The sequence below is a fragment of the Biomphalaria glabrata genome, chromosome 11 (genome assembly GCF_947242115.1).
Source record: "Biomphalaria glabrata chromosome 11, xgBioGlab47.1, whole genome shotgun sequence".
Classification (NCBI taxonomy): domain Eukaryota; kingdom Metazoa; phylum Mollusca; class Gastropoda; family Planorbidae; genus Biomphalaria; species Biomphalaria glabrata.
The window spans coordinates 27,492,937-27,513,887 of record NC_074721.1 but is presented as its reverse complement, the minus strand read 5'-3'; the positions used below and the strand labels follow the sequence as shown (position 1 = coordinate 27,513,887).

The window sequence follows — 20,951 nt, the reverse complement described above, 5'->3', positions numbered from 1 at the left end:
GCTAAAATCCAACCCCACGAACCCTGCTTTTGACTCCATATTTAACCCCACAGAGGTAGAATTATACAATCGAAGGCCTAACGTCATACAGCCGAAGATCTTATTTCTGAATTTGTGAACATGAACTATTTACATTAGATTTTTACCAAATATTTAAATTTTTACTACCTTTACTATTTTAACTGTGAATAGACCTTGATTTTAATTATATGACTGTATAGAATCTGGCCCTTGTTGTTTAGAGAGAGAGTAGTCCTTAAGGGACTGCAGGCACGACATGGCCTAAATTGTGCCGATGTGCCTCAAATCAACAAAAAAAAAATAAAAAAAAATCTACATTTTGCCACGTGCTGTTTGACTTTTACTATTACGTTTTATTATATTATTGCGCTTGAAAGTGACAACATTGTCAAAAATTGAAAAAAATAAAACCTGTTCGGAAAATGTAAGTAATAACACATTTATATAAATATTTTCAAATAAAACTACTTGATTTAGAAACATAAAGTATCCTAGTATTATAATTAATAAATAAATTTAAAATTTATAGCATGGTCTTTTCAAATTTTAATTTTTTTGTAACGTACACTCCCAGTGTACATGGCAGGATATGCCACTGTAGGAATCAATGACTGATATATGAATCGAAATAAATCAAGACTTTATTTAGAACATAGATTTGTTTGTTTTAACCAATATTATCATATATTATTGCTATACACCATACATGCCCTTATAATTGCAAATTATAGAACTAATAATGATGATTATAAGGTTATTATTTGAAAACATATAAACAATAATATAATAATACCTTTTATATAGTTTCTTTTGTTTTCTTTTATTTTACTTCATGCAGTTCTCCTAGGCTATAGTATTTTAACTGACTACTTAGAAAAATAATTGTCCCATTAGCAAATTATAATCCTATTGATGTATGGTTATTTGAAAAAAAAATTATAATAATAATTATAGATATTTATAATATTTTTTCAGGGTCTCAAGTAAATATTAACAGTTCACAGTGTCATCATTAAGAATCAAGATGAGAAACTGATATCTATTAGTAAATAAATGAATTAGACAAAAGCATGATTGAGTTTCAATGACATTAGAATCTTATAATTTGTTATTAGGTCCTTGTGTTATATCATAACATAATATTTTTACCTCTATGACACCGTTATTTATTATGTATACTTATTTTTACAATTTAGTCACAATTTAGTATAGCTCATTAGCAGAGCTAATACCACAAGGAAATTGAGTCAATAGACTTTATCAAAGCTAACAAACTTGAAAATGCCAAAACTATGACTGCGACCCAATGAAAAGAATTCGAAAAACATGGAATTTATGATTATTACATAACTGATAAGCATATGAATATACGAATATACGAACATATAAATTATGTTTGGTTCAACCGCACTTCAAATATTAAAATCTTTGCTTATGGACATGATCTTTGAATATCTCACTATTGTAGTATTATTTGTTGTTGTAAAAAATATAGCTGGATAGTACTGGTTAGTACCATATAATGTTGTACATTTGTTGCCTATTTTTTTTACTATATTGTTATAAATTTTTAGTAAAAAAAAGCATTAAAATATACTTTTTTTGCATTAAAATGCTTATTTGTGTGTTTTTCAATGTTATTAACTAATTTGTTTTCACTTAAAGATTGTAAAAAAAAAATATTTTTTTATATAATGTTCCTCACGGGGCCACTTCCTGCTACGTACACTGCCAGTGTACATCTCACAGAATCGTTACTATATGGAATTTTTCAAAAATTCTTTTTGCAGTGTCTTAGTTTGACCAATAGAAATTGATATTTAATAGAAAATTTATATTTAATGCAGTAATAAAGTTTTGGTAGTTAATGGGCTAATTAGTTTGAGGCGCGAGAAGCGTCTTTCACCAGATTACACAATTACGGCTAATGCATAATGCCGTTTTTAATTATCCCCCCCCCCAGGATAGGCGTTTTCCATATTGAATGAAACCCCAAAATGACAATTTCGTCTATATATTTCATGAGATTTGTATGAGTTTTCAAAAGATTTTTACTAATTCCCGGAGATTTCCATGACTTTTTCATATATTTAGCTATTTCAGGAGATTTTCAGGAGCTCGTGGAAAATCAGGCGGCGTCGAGAAATCTGTCTAAGTTATAAAATGGTTTAATTTAATAATTTACACTTAGAATTAGTGCGAGTACAATGAAATATATATGGTGTTGTACCTCCGCTCCCGAGGCAAAACTGATTTTGCGAATTACAGCACCGTTCAATACGAATAGGAAAAACTGTTGTAAATCCGACTGAAGGATCTGCAGGTTATGGGAGTCTGAACTGTTTTGGGTTATGAGCCGTCATGCGTGATACCAGTGAACTGATAGGAAGACCTAGAGCGACACTCGAAATTTTGTCTGAGGTTTGTTCTAGTGTTAAATATGTTCGTTTCGGTCAGAATAAGACGCTAACAGAAACCCTTGTTTGATATTTTAACAGTTAGACGTGCGAGAGTTCGTGGGAACAAAATAACCTATACATTGGTGGAAATATAAATCATTATTATTAAAATAAGTAAAAAATTCGTATACAAATTGGAGGGGTGTGGTATGACTTGAGGGAGTGATTACTCCTACTGCGCCCCTGGTCCGCCTGTGTTGCAGTAGCAGGGTTACCTTGAACACAGCGGCTTTTTTTGTTTTTGTTTCACTAATGGCACGAAAAAAAATAGTTTTACTTAATTGAACGTATTCTAGTTTATGCATTAGCGAGCTTCCCGTGTACATATGAAGCTATTAGGAATCGTCTTCTTCCCCCCATCACCCAAAACAGTTTCTTTTTTTTTCTATTCAACGGCCCTCCTATGATGTAAGGTTCCTTTTAAATTAAAATAAAATATTGAAAAGATGAATTCATTTTTTATTAAACAAATTAAGAAATATATTTATAAGCAGAAATCTCATCGAAGGCAATTGTTTTTAATTATGAAAAGAAAAATGTTATCTTAAATCATTATTCTTATATATTACATTTAATTTTCTTGAAATTAAGTTTAAAAGTCTCTTAAAAGTTAATAGGTTATTCAGTTTGTTTTTAATATAAAAGTTACTCAAAATAAGTCTTTAAAATTATATTACTGTAAATATTTTTTTTTTTAAATCATGACTTGTATATTCCTTACCAATTGGCACACAGTCTCTTTGTAATCTTGGCAGAAGATAATTTGAGAACGAGAAAGAAGAAGAAGATATATTGATTTTTTAAGGCAATTTTTCAAATGCAATAGCACTTTTTAATATCAACAAAAATATTAAAAACATTTATTACGTCAACTTTGCATCCAAAGGTTTGTGCCTAACATAAGGAGATGTTTTCCGATTTTTCTGACATTATTTTCAAATTAAATAGCTACGATTGTTCCGATAATCTAAATTATTTTTCATAATGTTATAAATTTACTTTATGTAAAAAAAATTACCTATCCGAAAATTAAATAAGCAATGCCTATTCTATAATCTTCTTTATATTCTATATGCCTTTATAATGCTAGTCATTGTAAGCCAGAGGCTTAATAAAATAAGTAGACAGTATATTTTGTAAAAAAAGAATACTGACAATAAACTAATAAGTTTTACTTACACATTAAACAAAAAAGTTAATTAAAATAAAAAAGGTTTTACCGATGTCCCGAACCCCACCAAAGAAAAAAGGGTCGTCATTTGCATACAACAAACGTTTCTAGGGGTCTCTACTCTCTAGTCACTTAATGCTCATTAACATTGATTTCACACTTACTGCTTAAAGTAAAATGTCAAGCAACAAGAACAAATAAACGCTACCATATATATCAGTAAACCCGTAATCCTAAGAATTTTTATAAATTGGATAATGTAGATTATTTATGCTAATTAATAGGAGTAATTTTACATTAAATTTAAGTAATGTAAAAAAAAAATCATTTAAGTAAATATAGCTTCAAACCACGGATAGTATTGTAATGACACAAGATGCGTAGAAGTTGAGGTTAATCGGGTTTTTCCTAAGTGATGTGACGAGTGATAAAAGAGCAGGATTACGAACTAGAAAAGTAACGGACAATACGCCTTTAGAGGACGACGCTAGGCTAGCGACGACAGAGGACTGTGCCCTTTTTATTGTTTATTAAATTATTGAAGTTATCAGCCTTCGTTATTAAGTATATTCTTTATTCATTCTGTTGTTGTGTCATATAGACTCGCATGCACAATTAACATATATAATCATCAACAAAATAGACCATCAACAGTATCAATACACAAACGCTGATATACATTGGCCATCATATACATTTAACATATACAACAGGAACATTATGGGGTAATTATAAAAATTAACATACATGTTTTGCAGTCAGTACAGTATTATAAACTACAACGTATGTTAAGTACCCAACCCGTAACAACTCAACAGTAGTTTATCATACATATATATATTCAAATCACCGACGACGAATTTTCGGTGGAGATTCTTCGTCCTGCAAAATGTGTTTAAAAAATATAATTATTTATAGTAATTTATAATATTTTTAACAACTATATAGATAAAAAGTATCAAGTAAAGTACAAAACTAATTAAACTTACTGCATTTCGGCTGTATGGCGACAAGTCTTCATACATCTAAAGAGAAATGAAAATAAGAATAATATATACACGTTTATGTAAGTCTTATTATTTTTAATTCATCATATTACTTATACACTAATATAATTTATTCCTTTTTTTCTTGTAATTATTGGTGTACACTTAAATATGTAAATAAAACATACAAAAACATTGCTAAAATTATGCTGAAAGCCAAGTATATAACGACTTGAACAAATTATCAAAAATAATTTCTGAATTTCTATGTATGGCTAAATTATCTTAAGAACTATGTTTATCATAAAAAATAATAATAAAAAATAGTTTACATTGAAACAATCATTTCTAGACTTGAGTTCTATGGTAGTTACGCACTAACAAAAAAGTCAATATGGAAATTAATACAAATATTAATGTACTGGAAATAGGAAACTTACAGGTGAAGGTTCGCTTGGGTTGATCACAGCCTAAACAGAAAAGTTTCAAATATACATATCTTTGGCTGTAATTGACTTACATGTACTTAACTAAAGGTCAAAATTTATTTATTATATATAGTGCACTATTTTGTAAAAAGTGTTCATTTTATGCGAAATAATTCAAGATCAGAGTTAGTAAAACAGACATAGAGAGAGAGTCAGCATCAGAGTCAGATGGAGTTAATAAAACTTTGATATTAGATTTATTAATAATGCCGCTCTAGTTGAAGTAGGCCTACAAGTGTGATTGAGTAATTTAAGTTATACTTTGTTATTAGAGAATTGAATATTTAAGATTTTATTGAGTTTTTCCGCTTGACGATCATTTGTCAGCGTTAGACTAGTATAGTATTTTATTTATACTGTAAAACTAATAGTCTGTGAATCGATATCATTACACTTCATTTTATATCATTCATTCATATTGTCATTTATAAATGGTTCTATTGATTCCTCATTTTATATATTCTGACTTCTGATTACATTTAGTGTCAAAAATAAGTAAATAGAAAAACAGCTAAACAGTTAAATATCAGCAATATAATTTAATCAATGCATAGATGACTATATGATTTGAATTGAACCGACTAACAACTGCGATACTTTTAAAAAGCGATTATTAAATGTCTCGAATTAAAGGTTCGCACTTTATTGACACAATATATTTTTTAAACTTACTTTCTCATCCTGTCAATGGGACCGAGTTTTATCAAAGTGTAAAAATGACACTATTTACATCTCAATGCTACACTCCGATTTACAACTTAGGACTCAAAGACAAGCCTTATTATTAAAAACAAATTAGCACCAGGTGACCAAGCCTAGCTCGGTTGTGTAATTTCTTATGGAAGTATATATACGCGATTTTCAACCCGAATTTATTTTGGAGATATTTTTGTAATTACGAAAATGAAAGATCGGATAAAGACTACCAACTTTTAGAAATGTAATTGTTTTGGTATAGGACAGTAGACTTTAAAGATTGAACGCATTGTTATAGTTACCAGCAAAATATCCAGCATAATATGACTTTTAATTATTCTAAGCTATATAAACTGGGAAAAGTTAGTTATTTGCTTGGAAAAAAATGCTTGACTTATCCAATTTACCAGGTCACAATAAATTTTAGCATGGAGTCAAACTAAATACTTAATTGAAAATTAATTAACTGTATAGGGAGGTTTGGAGGCGCGGTGACTGAGCGGTAAAGCGGTTGGCTTCCAAATCGGGTAACAAGGCTCGTATCCTGGTGAAGACTGGGACTTTTTATTTCGGGATCTTTGGGCACTTCTGAGTCCAGCCAGTTCTTATGAGTGCCTAATATTAGTTGTGGAAAAGTAAAGGCGGTTATTCGTTGTGCTATTTAGATGATTGAAAAAAATGATAAAAATACACTAATGTAAGCTTTACTTTTTAAAACCGTGTGTTATATATAAAACATAACTGTGTATACAGATGAGTGGTCCGTAGCGCACTAAGCATGCATGTATTGCGCTAAAAAATATTGGAAAAAATAATTTTGATTGCACAGATTTTTTATTATTTGTTGGAATCTATAACACTAAAATTGTTGCAAATACACTTAGTAAACACTTTGCTTTTTAAAAATGTATTATTTATAATTCGCTTGTAAGTATATCTCTATACAGATGTAAAAAAATATCTCTGGATGCTATGTAATATTGTTAACAGTTGGAATCACTTTCCTTAAGGACTTTCCTTACTTATATATATTATACCTATTTTTAATTTCCTAGAACTAACTTTCTTTTGAGTTAGTGTTACAATTACTTTTTTTTGTTACTCTTGTAATGCAAAAATAGATTATCTAACATTTTACCTAAGAAAACATCCAGAAACAGTTTCAAAACACTTGTAGATTTAAATGAAATGTCATTAGTCATACACTTATGAGTAATGTTATATACTAATGTTAAGCTTCAACTTGCAATAGGTATTTTAAAAGCAACTTCAAAACTTACCGGAGTAAGGCAAGTGCTAGGTGTCAGGGCCTATTTGAATTAAGTAAAAAAAGGTATATATTCTCATTTACACTTATATATATATATATATATATATATATAGGCCTATATATATATATATATATATATATATATATATATATATATATATATATATATATATATATACAACCGTTTATCATTAAATTGTTAATCGACTTTGAAAAAATATTTACTAACAGCTACAACCTAATTACAAAACTACGGGTTCTCTAGCATGAGAGCCTACTAATGTTAAAATATATTCAATTTAATATTAAAAATTCTAAGCAATACAATACAAAAATAAATAGGGAATTATTTTAAAAACTTATAAAGATATGTGCATATAAACTGTTCACATTGATGTATGTTTCATTTTTTACAAAATGTAACATATATACACACAATATTTTTTTTTAAATAAGGTAGAAGCCAAGTAGAATTATAACTCAATACGTAGGTTTGAATAATTTAAAAATAGACAAATTGTGATATATTAGTAGGATATGTGTGCACTGTTGAAACGTACCTGAGAGTCTGCAGCATCCTCTTCTTCCTCATTCTAAATAAATTATATTTAAAAAAGTATTATCATTTAAATAATCAATAATATTTAAAAACATGTGAATGCATCTATTTATCTTTTATTAATATCTATACTGAATTTTTCATTTTAATGTAACGAACTTCTCTCTGTCGATGTCTTTTTCACTTTCATTATCTCTTTTCTTCTATTGTTTTAACCATTTGTAAAATAAAGTAGCCGTTTTAGACCTTGCGATCAATAGGACAGAAATAATTCAGGTCATCTGTTATTGTGGCAAACGGTTATTGAGAAGGGTGTTATGTGGCCAGAACAACGACACACCGCTTTTTTTACCTCGACTCTGAAGCAACCTAAAAATCCCTAAATTCGAAATCCCAGACTTCTCCGAAATTCAATTACTGGTTAGGATGCTATGTAATATATATATTATACCTATTTTTAATTTCCCAGAACTATCTTTCTTTTGAGTTAGTGTTACAATTACTTTTTTTTTGTTACTCTTGTAGTGCAAAAATAGATTATCTAACATTTTACCTAAGAAAACATCCTGAAACAGTTTCCAAATACTTGTAGATTTAAACGAAATGCCATTAGTCTTACACTTATGAGTAATGTTATATACTAATGTTAAGCTTCAAATTGCAATACCTATTTTAAAAGCAACTTCAAAACTTACCGGAGTAAAGCATGTGCTAATTGTCAGGACCTATTTTAATTAAGTAAAAAAAAGGTATATCATCATTTACACTTATATATATATATATATATATATATGTATCATGGGCGTAGCCAGGGGGGGGGTTGGTGTTCAAACCACCCCGAAATGAAATCCCCCCCCCCTGCGGGACTTTAGTTACTGATTTTTTTGCTTTGATTTTGATTATTTTAGGTGATATTTTAATACCAAACCATCACTTGCTTCGGCGCAGCCAAGCGGGGTTTAAGTTTAAGACCCCCTACCAGTTTTGAGATTAAAAAAAAAAAAAGCAAACGTCAATCCCCAAATTCCAAGAGCACAGTTAAGGAGGATTTTGATTTTATAACCCCCTATTCAGTATAAAAAAAGCAAATTGTACACTTAAAATTCTATGAGCGTAGCCAAAGTGTTTTGAATTTACCCCCCCCCCCTCTTCATTAAGGTTTGAAGCTAAAAAATACCTCTTCAATATAAAAAAAGAAAATTACGCACTCAAAATGTTATGAGCGTAGGTAAATGGGTTTCGACTCAGTTTTGAGTTTAAATCCCTTTAAGCGAGGTTTGAAGGTAAAAAATACCTCTTTAATGTTAAAAACAAAGCAAATTATACACTCAAAATGTTATGTGTGTAGTCAAAGGGGTTTTGAATTTAAACTTCCCTCCAGTGGAGTTTGAAACTAACAAAATAACTCTTCAATATAAAAAAAGCAAATTACGCACTCAAAATGCTATGAGAGTTGCCAAAAGGGGTTTTCAGTTTAAACCCACTTTCAGCAGGATTTGATGCTAAAAAAATACCTCTAATATAAAAATATATATATAAATAAATATATATATATAAATAATTTTTAAAAAAAGCAAATTACACACTAAAATTGTTTGAGCGTAGCCAAACCAATATGGGGTTTTGAGTTTAAACCCCTCTCCAACAGATGGCTTTTCTTAAAAGTTTAAAACCCCTCCAAATGGTTTTGAGTTTAAAATCCCCCTACAGAGAGTTTTGAGTTGGGAAAACCTCTATCTAAATTATTAATCTAAAGCAAACTACAGTTACCAAATTCTATGACCGAAGATCAATGGGGTTTTGAATTAAAAAGAAAAAAAATAAAACAACACCAGAGATTGTTTAGTTTAAAATCCACAACATATGATTTTGACGATAAAACTTCCCTTTTCGATATAAAATCTAAAGCTAACTACAGTCCCCTAATTCCAAGAGCGTATTCAAGAAAGGTTACATATTTCTACCAGTGGCTTGGGCTCCATTAATAAAGTGCATTGAATAGTCATCTGCCGATATTGAAAAACACTAAATGTGGCTCAACAAAGATGGCTAAGACAGATTTTAGGAGTCAGTTATAGAGATCGGGTCTAAATCAAGGAAATCCTATGCCGAATTGGGAGTCGACACCTTAGTAAGGTTGTGACAGAGCGTCGCACGAGGTTTGCGGAACATGTTTTTCGACAAAATGAATTACGCATACTAAGGGTTGCGATGACATCCTAGTACAACTTGGCTCCAGTAAGGCAGTAAGAATGCATTTTAGGTTTTTGAAATAAAACTTTTCAATAGCAGGGAAATTTACTGTAGATACCTCAGAATATTCATTTTGTTGGGTTTCAAAACCAGAAAATAGTGCTTGACGGCGGGGCTTGGCCCCGAGCTGGGGGAGCTCCAAGTACTCTCCAAATCCCGATCTGCCAATGTTGGGGTGTCTACAATTTTTCCACCAACTCCAGGAAGAAACATTCTAGGGCATAATAAACGTCTTCCGAAAGAATGACTGGTCAGAATGTAATAAAGATAATGTACACACACACACATACATACTATTTTTTTTCGCGGGGGGGGGGGGGCTGAGTGGCGAAATCCCCCCCCCCTCATTTAATTGTTAATCGACTTTGAAACAATATTTACAAACAGCTACAACCTAATTACAAAACTATGGGTTCTCTAGCTTGAGAGGCTACTAATGTTAAAATATATTCAATTTGATAGTAAAAGTTATAAGCAATACAATACAAAAATAAATGGGGAATTATTTTAAAAGTTATAAAAATATGTACATATAGGCCTAGACAGTTCACATCGATGTATGTTTCATTTCTAAAAGTGCAACTTATATACACACATTATTTTTTTTTAAATAAGGTAGAAGCCAAGTAGAATTATAACTCGATAAGTAGGTTTGAATAGTTTTAAGAAAAAAAATTTTCTGATATATTAGTAGGATATGTGTGCACTGTTGAAACGTACCTGAGAGTCTGCAGCATCCTTTTCTTCCTCATCCTAAATAAATTATATTTAAAAAAGTATTATCATTTAAATAATCAATAATATTTAAAAACATGTGAATGCATCTATTTATCTTTTATTAATATCTATACTGAATTTTTCATTTTAATGTAACGAACTTCTCTCTGTCGATGTCTTTTTCCCTTTCATTATCTCTTTTCTTCTATTGTTTTAACCATTTGTAAAATAAAGTAGCCGTTTTAGACCTTGCGATCAATAGGACAGAAATAATTCAGGTCATCTGTTATTGTGGCAAACGGTTATTGAGAAGGGTGTTATGTGGCCAGAACAACCACACACCGCTTTTTTACCCCGACTCTAAAGCAACCTAAAAATCCCAGACTTCTCCGATATTCAAACACTGGTTTGGAAGCCAAGTGCTTAACGACTCAGTCATCTTGCCTCCATCTGTTTTAATGAATGCTTATTAAATTAATGAACATGAAAACTGGCCCTACAATTATTAAAATTGCACTTCATACTTAAATGTATACTTTTACTTTTGGTGCATGTTAAATATTTAGCTTCTCACTAACACTTCTTATCTTTTGATCATAGGATCTTAGTCTTTTAGTTTACCTAATCACACGAATTTTTTCCTTATTTATTCTTTTACTTTTAAAACAGTAAAGAATATATTTCTAAAATATACTTTTTTAAAAAATATTTTATAATTGTGCCAAATATGTTTTCATAGAGAATAAGGTCATGCAATTGCTCAACGTTTTTTATTACATAATAGGAGAAATGCCGATTACGACACAAAATTCTCCAGGTATTAGGCTCTTGTCATTTCTCTCTCTTTTTCTCTCTCTCAACCTCCTCCACCATCACAATGTGACTACTTAGTATAGTGACAAAACTAGTGCTATACTGCAGTTACACAAATAGAGTCTTCTTCTCCCACAGAGTTAATTTCCAAAATGCAATGACTCTGATTGAAGGAGCTAAAGAACTAATGATACTTTTTATAGGTGATTACACAGTACCACTACTTTACGATAAAGCATCTTTTTTCTTCTCTGTCTCAGAACAGAACATCGTAATTTATGTCTTTTTAGAACAAGGATTTTGGATGTTTTAGCGCAAATTTCATTGTGAAAATCGGGACGCATATCATAATTACAAAGTAATACGTATAAATTAGGAATACATAAAATGGGAAACTATGTGTAAATACAATAAGTGATGCTAGATTTTACAAAACTAGGTACACCATTTTAGTTGAAGAAAATGGTGGATTAAATGTAGCTGTCTCAAATTTTTTTTTTACTTAACGATCTTTATAAGATATACTTGTGGCATATGCAGATTCAGAGGTGCCGTAATCACAGTTCAAACTTTTGAAGAAACAATGAAGTAACACAGTTCTTGAATTTAATTCTCCTAATGTTTAACTTAACATATTGAATGTATATACTGTTCATATTCAAAGTAGATGCAGGATACAATAGTAATTATAAATAAATAAAACTAAGCAACTATTTACTAGCTTTCTAACTCAAAAGTTCCAAGCTCCTTCCCCTTACCAAATAAGCTCTTCTCTTCTTGTATACCCCTTATTAGAATAATCTAGAACAGTGGTTCCCAAACTTTTTTTCTCTCGTAGACCCCTTGCAGTGTTTTTCAATTTTGGAAAAAAAACTCATCAAGTTCAGATCTTTTTCTCAACGATTTCTAGGTCATTCTTTGATGAAATTCAAATTAAAATGAACCAAAATAAAATTTAATATATATTACGTAAAAAAACAAAAAAAAGCCTCTGATAATACCATATCTCTATGGTGTTAATTTCATTACTGGACATGTACAAATGAGATCAACAATCATAGACCCCTAATTTATTCTTTCCTTGCCTTAGACCCCTTGTAAGTCCTCGTTGACCTGTAGATTTTGCCACATTTATTGCAGACAATGCCGTCTATTTGTAGAAAAGAAATTTGTTTACACTTGCTGCATTAAGACAGGTAACAAGACATATATATATATATATATATATATAAAGATGTGAGTGTTGTTTTTTTGTCTTGCATTTATATCCAAAAAAAAGTTGTTGTTGCACATATGTGCAAAATAAAATAATTAAAACATCTAACTGAAATGCTACACATAACTAGTGCATAACTCACATGAGACATCTCTAGATCCTTCTCCACATCAATCTATGGAAGTTATTAATTGGAAGAAACTAAGTTAAATTAGAAAGAAACTGTAGAAAAGCCAATAAACTTAATATAAAACATTTCTATGTTATCGTGACTCTTTTCATTTCTCATTACTTTCAAACTTTTTAATCTCTCTCTCTCTCTCTCTCTCTCTCTCTCTCTCTCTCTCTCTCTTTCTTTGTTTCTCTCTTTCTTTCTATTAATTTTTGTTTCAAATTATTATTATTATATTTTTTTTTAAATCTAAAGCTCGAAAAATAAATTTAAAAAATAAAATTTATACTTTAAAGTCCTTGAGTACAATTATTTTTTTAAATTTCATTTTAAATATCATCTTTATAATAATTTTATCCATGTAAATTTGTAAAACATTTACTAAGTTTAACCCATGTTAATAAAAAATAACATAAGTTAAATCTAAATTTAAACGAATCCAATAGAAATTGAAACAATTTAAGTTTATAAATATTTTTTTAAGAATAATAAAAAATAATTGTTATGTAACAGAAATCGTATTTCCTTCAATACCATAAGCACCAACATTTTTTTTTGTGTATTCTTTATCTATCAGCAAAATACCATATAATTAGCCTCAGGTAGGAATATCTAATTTCTCAAAAAAAGCGTTATGAGACAATTTTTAAAAAAAGTTTTTTTGTGAATAAACACATCTACAAAATCAATACTAGATCTAGATGCTTATGATATTAAAAGCAGGTGATCATAAATTAAACTGCAATACTACATTAAAATTAGCGTACCAATGAGATATTTAGTAAATTAAAAAAAAAATCAAAACAGATGAAGACATAAATGCCATCCATAAAAACAAATATTTACTAATACATCGATGGATCACAAGTTCTAGCCACATTAATGCTGGAATTGGTGTTCTAGTTTTAACCCGAAAATAAACGCTTTGAGATAAGTGCATCCTGTGAAGTAAAGTTCCCCTTTAAGACCTTGTGGTCTATAGGGCAGATGATGTAAAGGTCATCTGTTTCTATGCCGATTAAAGAGGGTGTCATGTGGTCAGCGCAACGACCAACCGCCTTTATTTTTTCCTAAATCAAGTCAGAAACCCTTTAGAGCTGGGTGGACTCAGAAGCGCCCAAAGATAACGAAAATAAAATCATAGTCTTCACCAGGATTTTAACCCCCTGTTTGAAAGCCAAGCACTTTACCGCTCAGCTACCACGCCTCCCATCCTGTGAAGACTACTGCTTAAATGTTCAGACCGAAATTAAAGCAATAACTAAAGCGTTTCAGACAGTATAAAAAAGTATTGTGACGGAATACAAGCACCATTACATAGTATTATCTTTACAGATTTACAATTTACTATTAAAGTATTGACTAGTGACATTTAATCTAAGCTTAAGATAGTCTAAAATAAAAACAATAGTCACATTACTAACAGATACTGGGCATTTCATTAATGCAGCGGTTCTCAACCCTTTTCGCTCGTCGACCATCTTATACGATTCTCCACTAGGCTGCGACCCCGAAACGTAAAATTTATTTCATTCATAGGCCAATGTTAATTGCATTTAACTAATATTATATAGCCGTAATCAAAATGTATGCTGACATCTTTGATATATTTTAATATCAACTGAACATAGCAAAAGCTTTATATAAGTAAGTGTAGTTATTGTATAATAATTTTGTTCTTAATTTTTTTTTTCATTTTCTGACTTTCATTCTTTTCTAGTGCATGTTTTTTATATTAATGCAAACTTAAGAGACAATTGGAAAAGTAGCGCGAGGCATGAAAAACGTACATTTGTTAATACAGTGAACTGCATTACTACTAGAATAATGTTGCGACAGTATTTCCAAACACGCCGACGTCAGTACGAATGTTGATCTTTGTTCTGTTTCCCCAGGTAAGGAATTCTCCGGGTAGTAAGAGAATGAGGAATGTAACCTTCAGTATAAAGTCTCTTTATGAATTTAGTATTAAAAAGATGTTATGGGTAATAGAACAAATTGTCAAATGACATTGAAAAAAAAACAACTTTTAATTGCAGTGTCCTCGTTGCTAATATTGCCCATAATCATACAATGAGTTTTGATGACTCTCTGTACCAAACATTGAATGCCAGACCGTCATCCAAGCATATTTGGAGCACCATCTGTGCAGTCTCCACAAATATCTTTCAAATAATGAACCAAATTTGCTAATTTAATAACATACTATATAAGTTGTTTTAACATGTTTCCAAAATAAAAAAGGACACATACCACTAAATTATCACCTTAACAGAATAAATCCCACACACCCATCACTCTGTAGAAACTGCGCACACCCACGTGAAACCGTGAATCATATCCTATTTGAATGTTTCATTTCAATCTTCTTTAAGTAGTTTATATTATTATTTCAATTCAACATAACCAACAATCTGAAAAAAAAGCCATTTTCCTTGGCACAGACTGCAAAAGAGCTGAACACAGGCTACACCCCTTGATTTGTTACCAGGGCTTATATTAATTAATATTGGCATAACACACCCTTTTCTATGTTTTGAAATTGAAACGATTGGATCACATTTTAATGATCAACCTAACATACTTTTTTTCTGGTGAATTAGTGTATCTGTTTAAATGAAATTTTATGGCCCGCTTTCTCTCTGTGTCTCTTTCTCCCCCATTTTTTGTCTAGCCTTAATTTGGAAAGACCCACTTCATAATGCGAACGAAACGTTAAATCTTCGTACACTCTATGACTTTCCTTTAACTTCTCAATGTAATCAATATTGTATTTTAAACGTGCCTCGCCCACCCCCTTTTTGTTAATCCATGGAACTATACTAATGGAACACCAGCTTCGAGTTTTTTACAAATGCAAAGAGAGTCGAAGTGCCGTCGCGCATCTTTTTTCGCGCACCATACCATTTTGAAAAATCGATGATGATGCCAAAGAAAAAATTTACTACGAGAGTCACTTGGATTGACCTGCATTGAGAGTAAAACTTTCTTACTCTATATTTTATTAGATCTGTAAAACCTTTATCCATTTTCTGACTATCTGATAAAAAATAAAAATTTCATTGAATAAGGGATCGTCACAAAAGTTATTTTTTTCGATCACCCTATAAAATGCCACTTTTTTTCCAAAAAATAGAATCTAAATTCCGAAAATACAATCTTTCAGTGTTTCTGTGTTTGGTTTATTTACACTAAATCTGGATGAAGACCTGTCTACCGTTCCGCTAAATGCGTATTTGTTACGATATACTAAATTGCACGAAATAAAAATAGGAGGCCTAATACAGTTTTGACACTCCAAGCTACGCATTTCTAATCGTTTTTTTTAATTATTATCGAAAGCACTAGGTTATAGGCATACACGTCTCGTGGGAAACAAAGAAAAAGTTAATCTTGGTAATATTGTAGCCTAAATAAAATGACAAAAAAAAACAACTATAGCCTAATCTAAAATGAAATAGATCTAGAGCTAGATTTTCTTGGACGAATGATATAAAATAAGTATAAATAATAAGTCATATGATACAGATGTAAATAAACAAATACTGATGGAGTCATTCTTTAATCAATTATTAGAATTACTTGACTACCAACTGGGTATTTTTATTGCCAAAATACAATGTATTTTATGTGCATTTATTAAAAACAACAACCAAAAATTAAGCGTTTGACGCAACTAGATCTAATATTAATAATTATATAGATTCTAGTTCTAGATCCAGAAAGCTACTTCTCTAATTCAGTTTTCTAGTTTAATTCTAGTTTGATCTAGATGTCTAGACCAGTAGATCTAAATCTAGCCAGGGTTTTTGTCATGGTATAGATTTATAAAACTTCAGCCGCCTACTGATCACGATATGACAGATACTCTCTCTACTACTAGACTACTTCTAGATCTAGATCTAGTAGATCACTACATTTGACTAGATGATTACTAGATCACAGTAAAACTCAATGTGTACTTCCGACTTTAGCTCAAAAAACAAGTCTACTTCCAACGTATAGATCTACTAGTAAAGTCACAAAGTGTAAAGGATCATTATATATTCACATAAAAACATTCAGAGGCATAAATGAATCGAATAATCAGTCACTAATTTGACTAATCTAAATTGTTTTTTTTTAGTAAATGGCAAGTGTTATTGATGACTTCTGACTTGTAAACCAGTTCAGAGTTTCTAGTGGAAAAGACAGAAGGACCATTAATATAAGGCAAAGAAGTAAGATGTTTATAATCATCAAACTCACATTTCATGCATTTACAGAAGCTACAAACTATGCTACAAAAATGATAGGCTTGTTTTTGATTCCGAAGACTTATGAGGAATGCTATGTTTCCAGTGGCTACTCAGCCCCAGCTGTGACATACATATTATGCCACATTGAGCACAGGCATAACCATTGTCCACCTGTGGTAGAATCAGTTGTTTTTTTTTCTTTTTGCCGTCTACCCTCGGCAATTAATTTTCATTAGTGTATACCACACCTTTGTAAGTGACCTCCAGCTGTCTCGTTCTGAAGCTGTATGCAACCAGGTTCTCTCTTATTCTATGTCAGTTAAAGCAAGTTGGCGCCTAAGCTTGTCTTTAAAGCATTTCTGTTGTACCTCTTTATGTGCAAATGTCATGTTAGGCAAATAGGTTTTGCCTATCGGAGGGCCATTTCAGAAAGTATAGGTGTTTAAAATGAAACTCCAAATATCTGGACTTCCAGTTACCAAGAAAATAAGCTTAGGTTTCAAAGAGACGACACTGGCATTTCAGCTAAGACGATCAGTAAAATTAATAGCAACCTTAATGCAGTCCACCAAACAAGATAAAAAGAAACAAGTGTGGCTTCAATAGCATTGATGATATTTAGTTTACTTAATATATCTCATTTACTGGTATTACTATTTCAATGACTAAGGTTTTTTATTGTCAAATAGGCATAAGTACATGTACTAGTTCCTGCAATTTGATTAAAAATAATAATTAAATTGTGTGTGGTCTATATACAAATGTTTATAAGAGATCACACCTTAGATTAATTTACTTAATTTCAAAACTATGATTTTGTGTTCTGACTCTACTCTAAATAAATTATATTTTAAGAATGCAAAGTTGGAAATTCTGTTCTGATGAAAAAAAAATTAAACTACAGTAGATGTTTATGGTTTCTTTGTATTTATTTTTAAATTATTTATTCATTAAAAATTAATTGTTCATTAACATTTACTTAAAGTAAAGATCAAAAACACAAATTCAATACATGATCAGCTCTCAATTCATGCAGATCACAGCCCATCACTTAAATGTATTTACTGTCAATTCTACACACTATTCATTTCAAAATGTTGCTTTAAATTGTTATATGACAAAATCAAAGTACTGGTACCTCACATTGATGTAGGCCTAAAACAGCTTAAATAATGACAAATTTTCATTCAATAACTTGTACTGTCATTTATTATCAGACGTGCTAAAACTAATGACCTGTATCATCATCATCATCATTGGCCTCCTTCAGTCGTAGAACGACTATGGTTCATCTCAGAGCACACTTTCTCATGTGGCTGTGGAGCCCTATTTAGGAGAGACACTCCCGTCCACAGATAGCGCAGGTTAAGGTGGCTTTTGCTTTTCTTGTGCCAGTCGTGAGTTAAAACTAATGACCTGTATATATAATTGATTAAGCAGGAGCATCAACAAATCTTGAACAATAATTGTCTACAGAAAAACTTTATTCTTATCCTAACTATATACATTTACAATGTATTTAAACAAGTTCATTTATATTTATACAAATCTATATGGCCTAAAGATTATAGCGTATTTTGATGTGTGAATACCAAGTTACATTATTACATGAAAATAGTGTACTCATTTTTTAAATATTCTGGGTAATAAAAATAAAAAACTAATAATACAATAAAATTGAAGCATTAGTCAAATAAAAAAAAAATTCACTCAAGATCTATGTAAATTCTATGCTTGAAAAAAATCATTTTGAAATTAATTTAAAAAAAAAATATGGTTCTTTAGTCAATGGAATGATAGCAGCAATTATTTAACAATTTCATGATTATCCATTCATTTCAATATACTTATAACTGAAAATAATTCATAAGGTTTAGATACAACCATTTTAAATAATGATTATATTTTTTTTTCTTAATTTGCTTAATTCAAATCTAATATAAACAAGATTTCCTCTGTCAAGAAACTTATGAGGGAACAACATGCATGTTCTTCTCAGTAAGTTTTGCGAAGGGAATTAAGAATATTTAATTGATGTTTCTTTTTTTTGCCAACATTTTAAACCTTCGCACCAGGTTTTAGTTTTAAGGAGAATGCACCATATTTTATATGTTTACTGTTGTTAGAATCTTATTTTAATTTTAAAAAAGTAAAATTTCCCTTACATATCTTGCAATCTATAGGGCAGATGATATGAAGTTTTTCAGTTTCTGTGCCCCATGGTTGGTAGGGTGTCATGTACCTAGCACAACAACCAACCACCTTTTGAAAAAAAATCCCATTTCAGACCTCACAATCTATAGGGCAGATGATGTTAAGGTCATTTGATTCTTTGGCCAGTGCATCATACGGCCAGCACAACAACCAACCATCTTTACTTTTCAAAACGAAAGTCAGGTACCCATTAGAGTTAGGTGGACTCAGAGGCACCCAAAAATCTAAAAATTTTTAATCTGAGTCTTCATAGAGATTCAAACCAATGACTTAACCATTCAGCCATGGATCCCCAAACCGCCTTTACCTATTCCTTACTATTGCCGTGTATCCATTAGAGCTTGGTGGACTCAGAGTAGTATTAAGGGTTCTGAAATTGAAAATACGTCTTAATCGAACCCAGGAACCCTCAATTCAGTAGCCAAGTGCTTTACCACTCATCCACTGCACTCCCTCTTGTTTTAATGGGGCTCAGATTAATAGTTTTCAAGTACAATGTCAAACAGATTTAAAGAAATACTAAATCCAAACCTGTTGGCTGAATGACAGGATATACATAAATTTGTATAGAGCTTACAGTATAATATAACTTAAATTAAAATTGGTCCAAGACTTTTATTTTGCAACATGATGGTTTGTTTTTTTTCTGGCGGTGCTATGCAGCAGTCCAAGAATCTCATCTTTTCCCATAACAGAAAGTTATCTAGTTATAAAAATAAATAAAAGGATTTTTAAAAATAAAAAAGATATGTGTGACATATGTGTTGACCATGCTAAATGTATATATGTTATTAAGTATAATTATATAATTTTTCCATTCTAAATATAGTCTGTACCGTACCTAAAAGGAGCTACTGCAGTAATGTGTAGACATGGCCCTGACCTTAATAGTTATGAATTATTACTACAGGTGAAGGCAGATATTCAGTTAATTTGATGCACATTGAACTCATCTAAAAGCAAATAACATATATTATGATTTACATTTTCATGGAAAACTAGTTTTTCAAAAATACAAGTACTTCAGCTTATAAGAAAAGTGCATAGGGAAAAATTGCAGTACATTACCTTTAAGAGGTGCAACTAATAATTGACTTTTCAGGAATGCATGCCTTTTTCTTGCATTTCCAAACATAACTGTAATTATACAATTAGGCATATTGGCTAATTTCTTTTGAAATCATTAAAATTAAAAAATAATATTATTAAATTGAAAACATTGTTGTATCAAACATACAAATTATCAGACAATTTTGCCTAATTTCATCTAACAGTTAATTGTAAAGGAATGGCCTGCACAACAGCCAAGGTATATTAGGCATTAATGAAAGATGAATGTGCTTGAGAGTGTTATAAATAAAAGAAAATACTAGAGAAAAATGTTAAATTCCATCTCAGATATTTGGATGTTGCTTGACCATGAAAATCACACAATTCACAAAACATCTATTAGATAACTAAAATAAAAGTTGTATAGTAGTACTTACATTAAATATTGAATGAATACCAATATTATTAATGTCTGTCCAGAGAGTAGAAATAGTATAAGTATGATCCTTGAGCCATTCTGGTACGTCATCAGAACTGGTTGCCATGGTTCTACTTGTTAATAACTGAAACATTACAAACATTTTTTTTTATTTATAATTTATCACAGACTAGAATAGAAATGTTGCCA

The 20,951-nt window shown here is 30.6% G+C and overlaps 1 protein-coding gene across 6 annotated transcripts in view; it reads right to left on the bottom strand.

Moving 5' to 3' along the window:
* Positions 1-554: 554 nt before the first annotated feature.
* LOC106077540 (uncharacterized) overlaps positions 555-20,951 on the bottom strand; it is a 54,272-nt gene continuing 33,875 nt past the window's right edge. For 5 of the 6 annotated variants that reach the window (XM_056004261.1, XM_056004260.1, XM_056004258.1 and 2 more), the window contains 8 exons: positions 12,792-12,824; positions 10,624-10,656; positions 8,346-8,375; positions 7,652-7,684; positions 7,102-7,131; positions 5,078-5,107; positions 4,641-4,676; positions 555-4,533 (listed from right to left, as the gene is read on the bottom strand). In XM_056004261.1, the coding sequence (XP_055860236.1) occupies positions 4,498-4,533; positions 4,641-4,676; positions 5,078-5,107; positions 7,102-7,131; positions 7,652-7,684; positions 8,346-8,375; positions 10,624-10,656; positions 12,792-12,824 (261 nt within the window). In that variant the 3' untranslated portion in view covers positions 555-4,497. Of the gene's footprint in view, positions 4,534-4,640; positions 4,677-5,077; positions 5,108-7,101; positions 7,132-7,651; positions 7,685-8,345; positions 8,376-10,623; positions 10,657-12,791; positions 12,825-20,951 lie in introns of those variants that run through there. The other variant, XM_056004256.1, reaches the window with a different exon arrangement.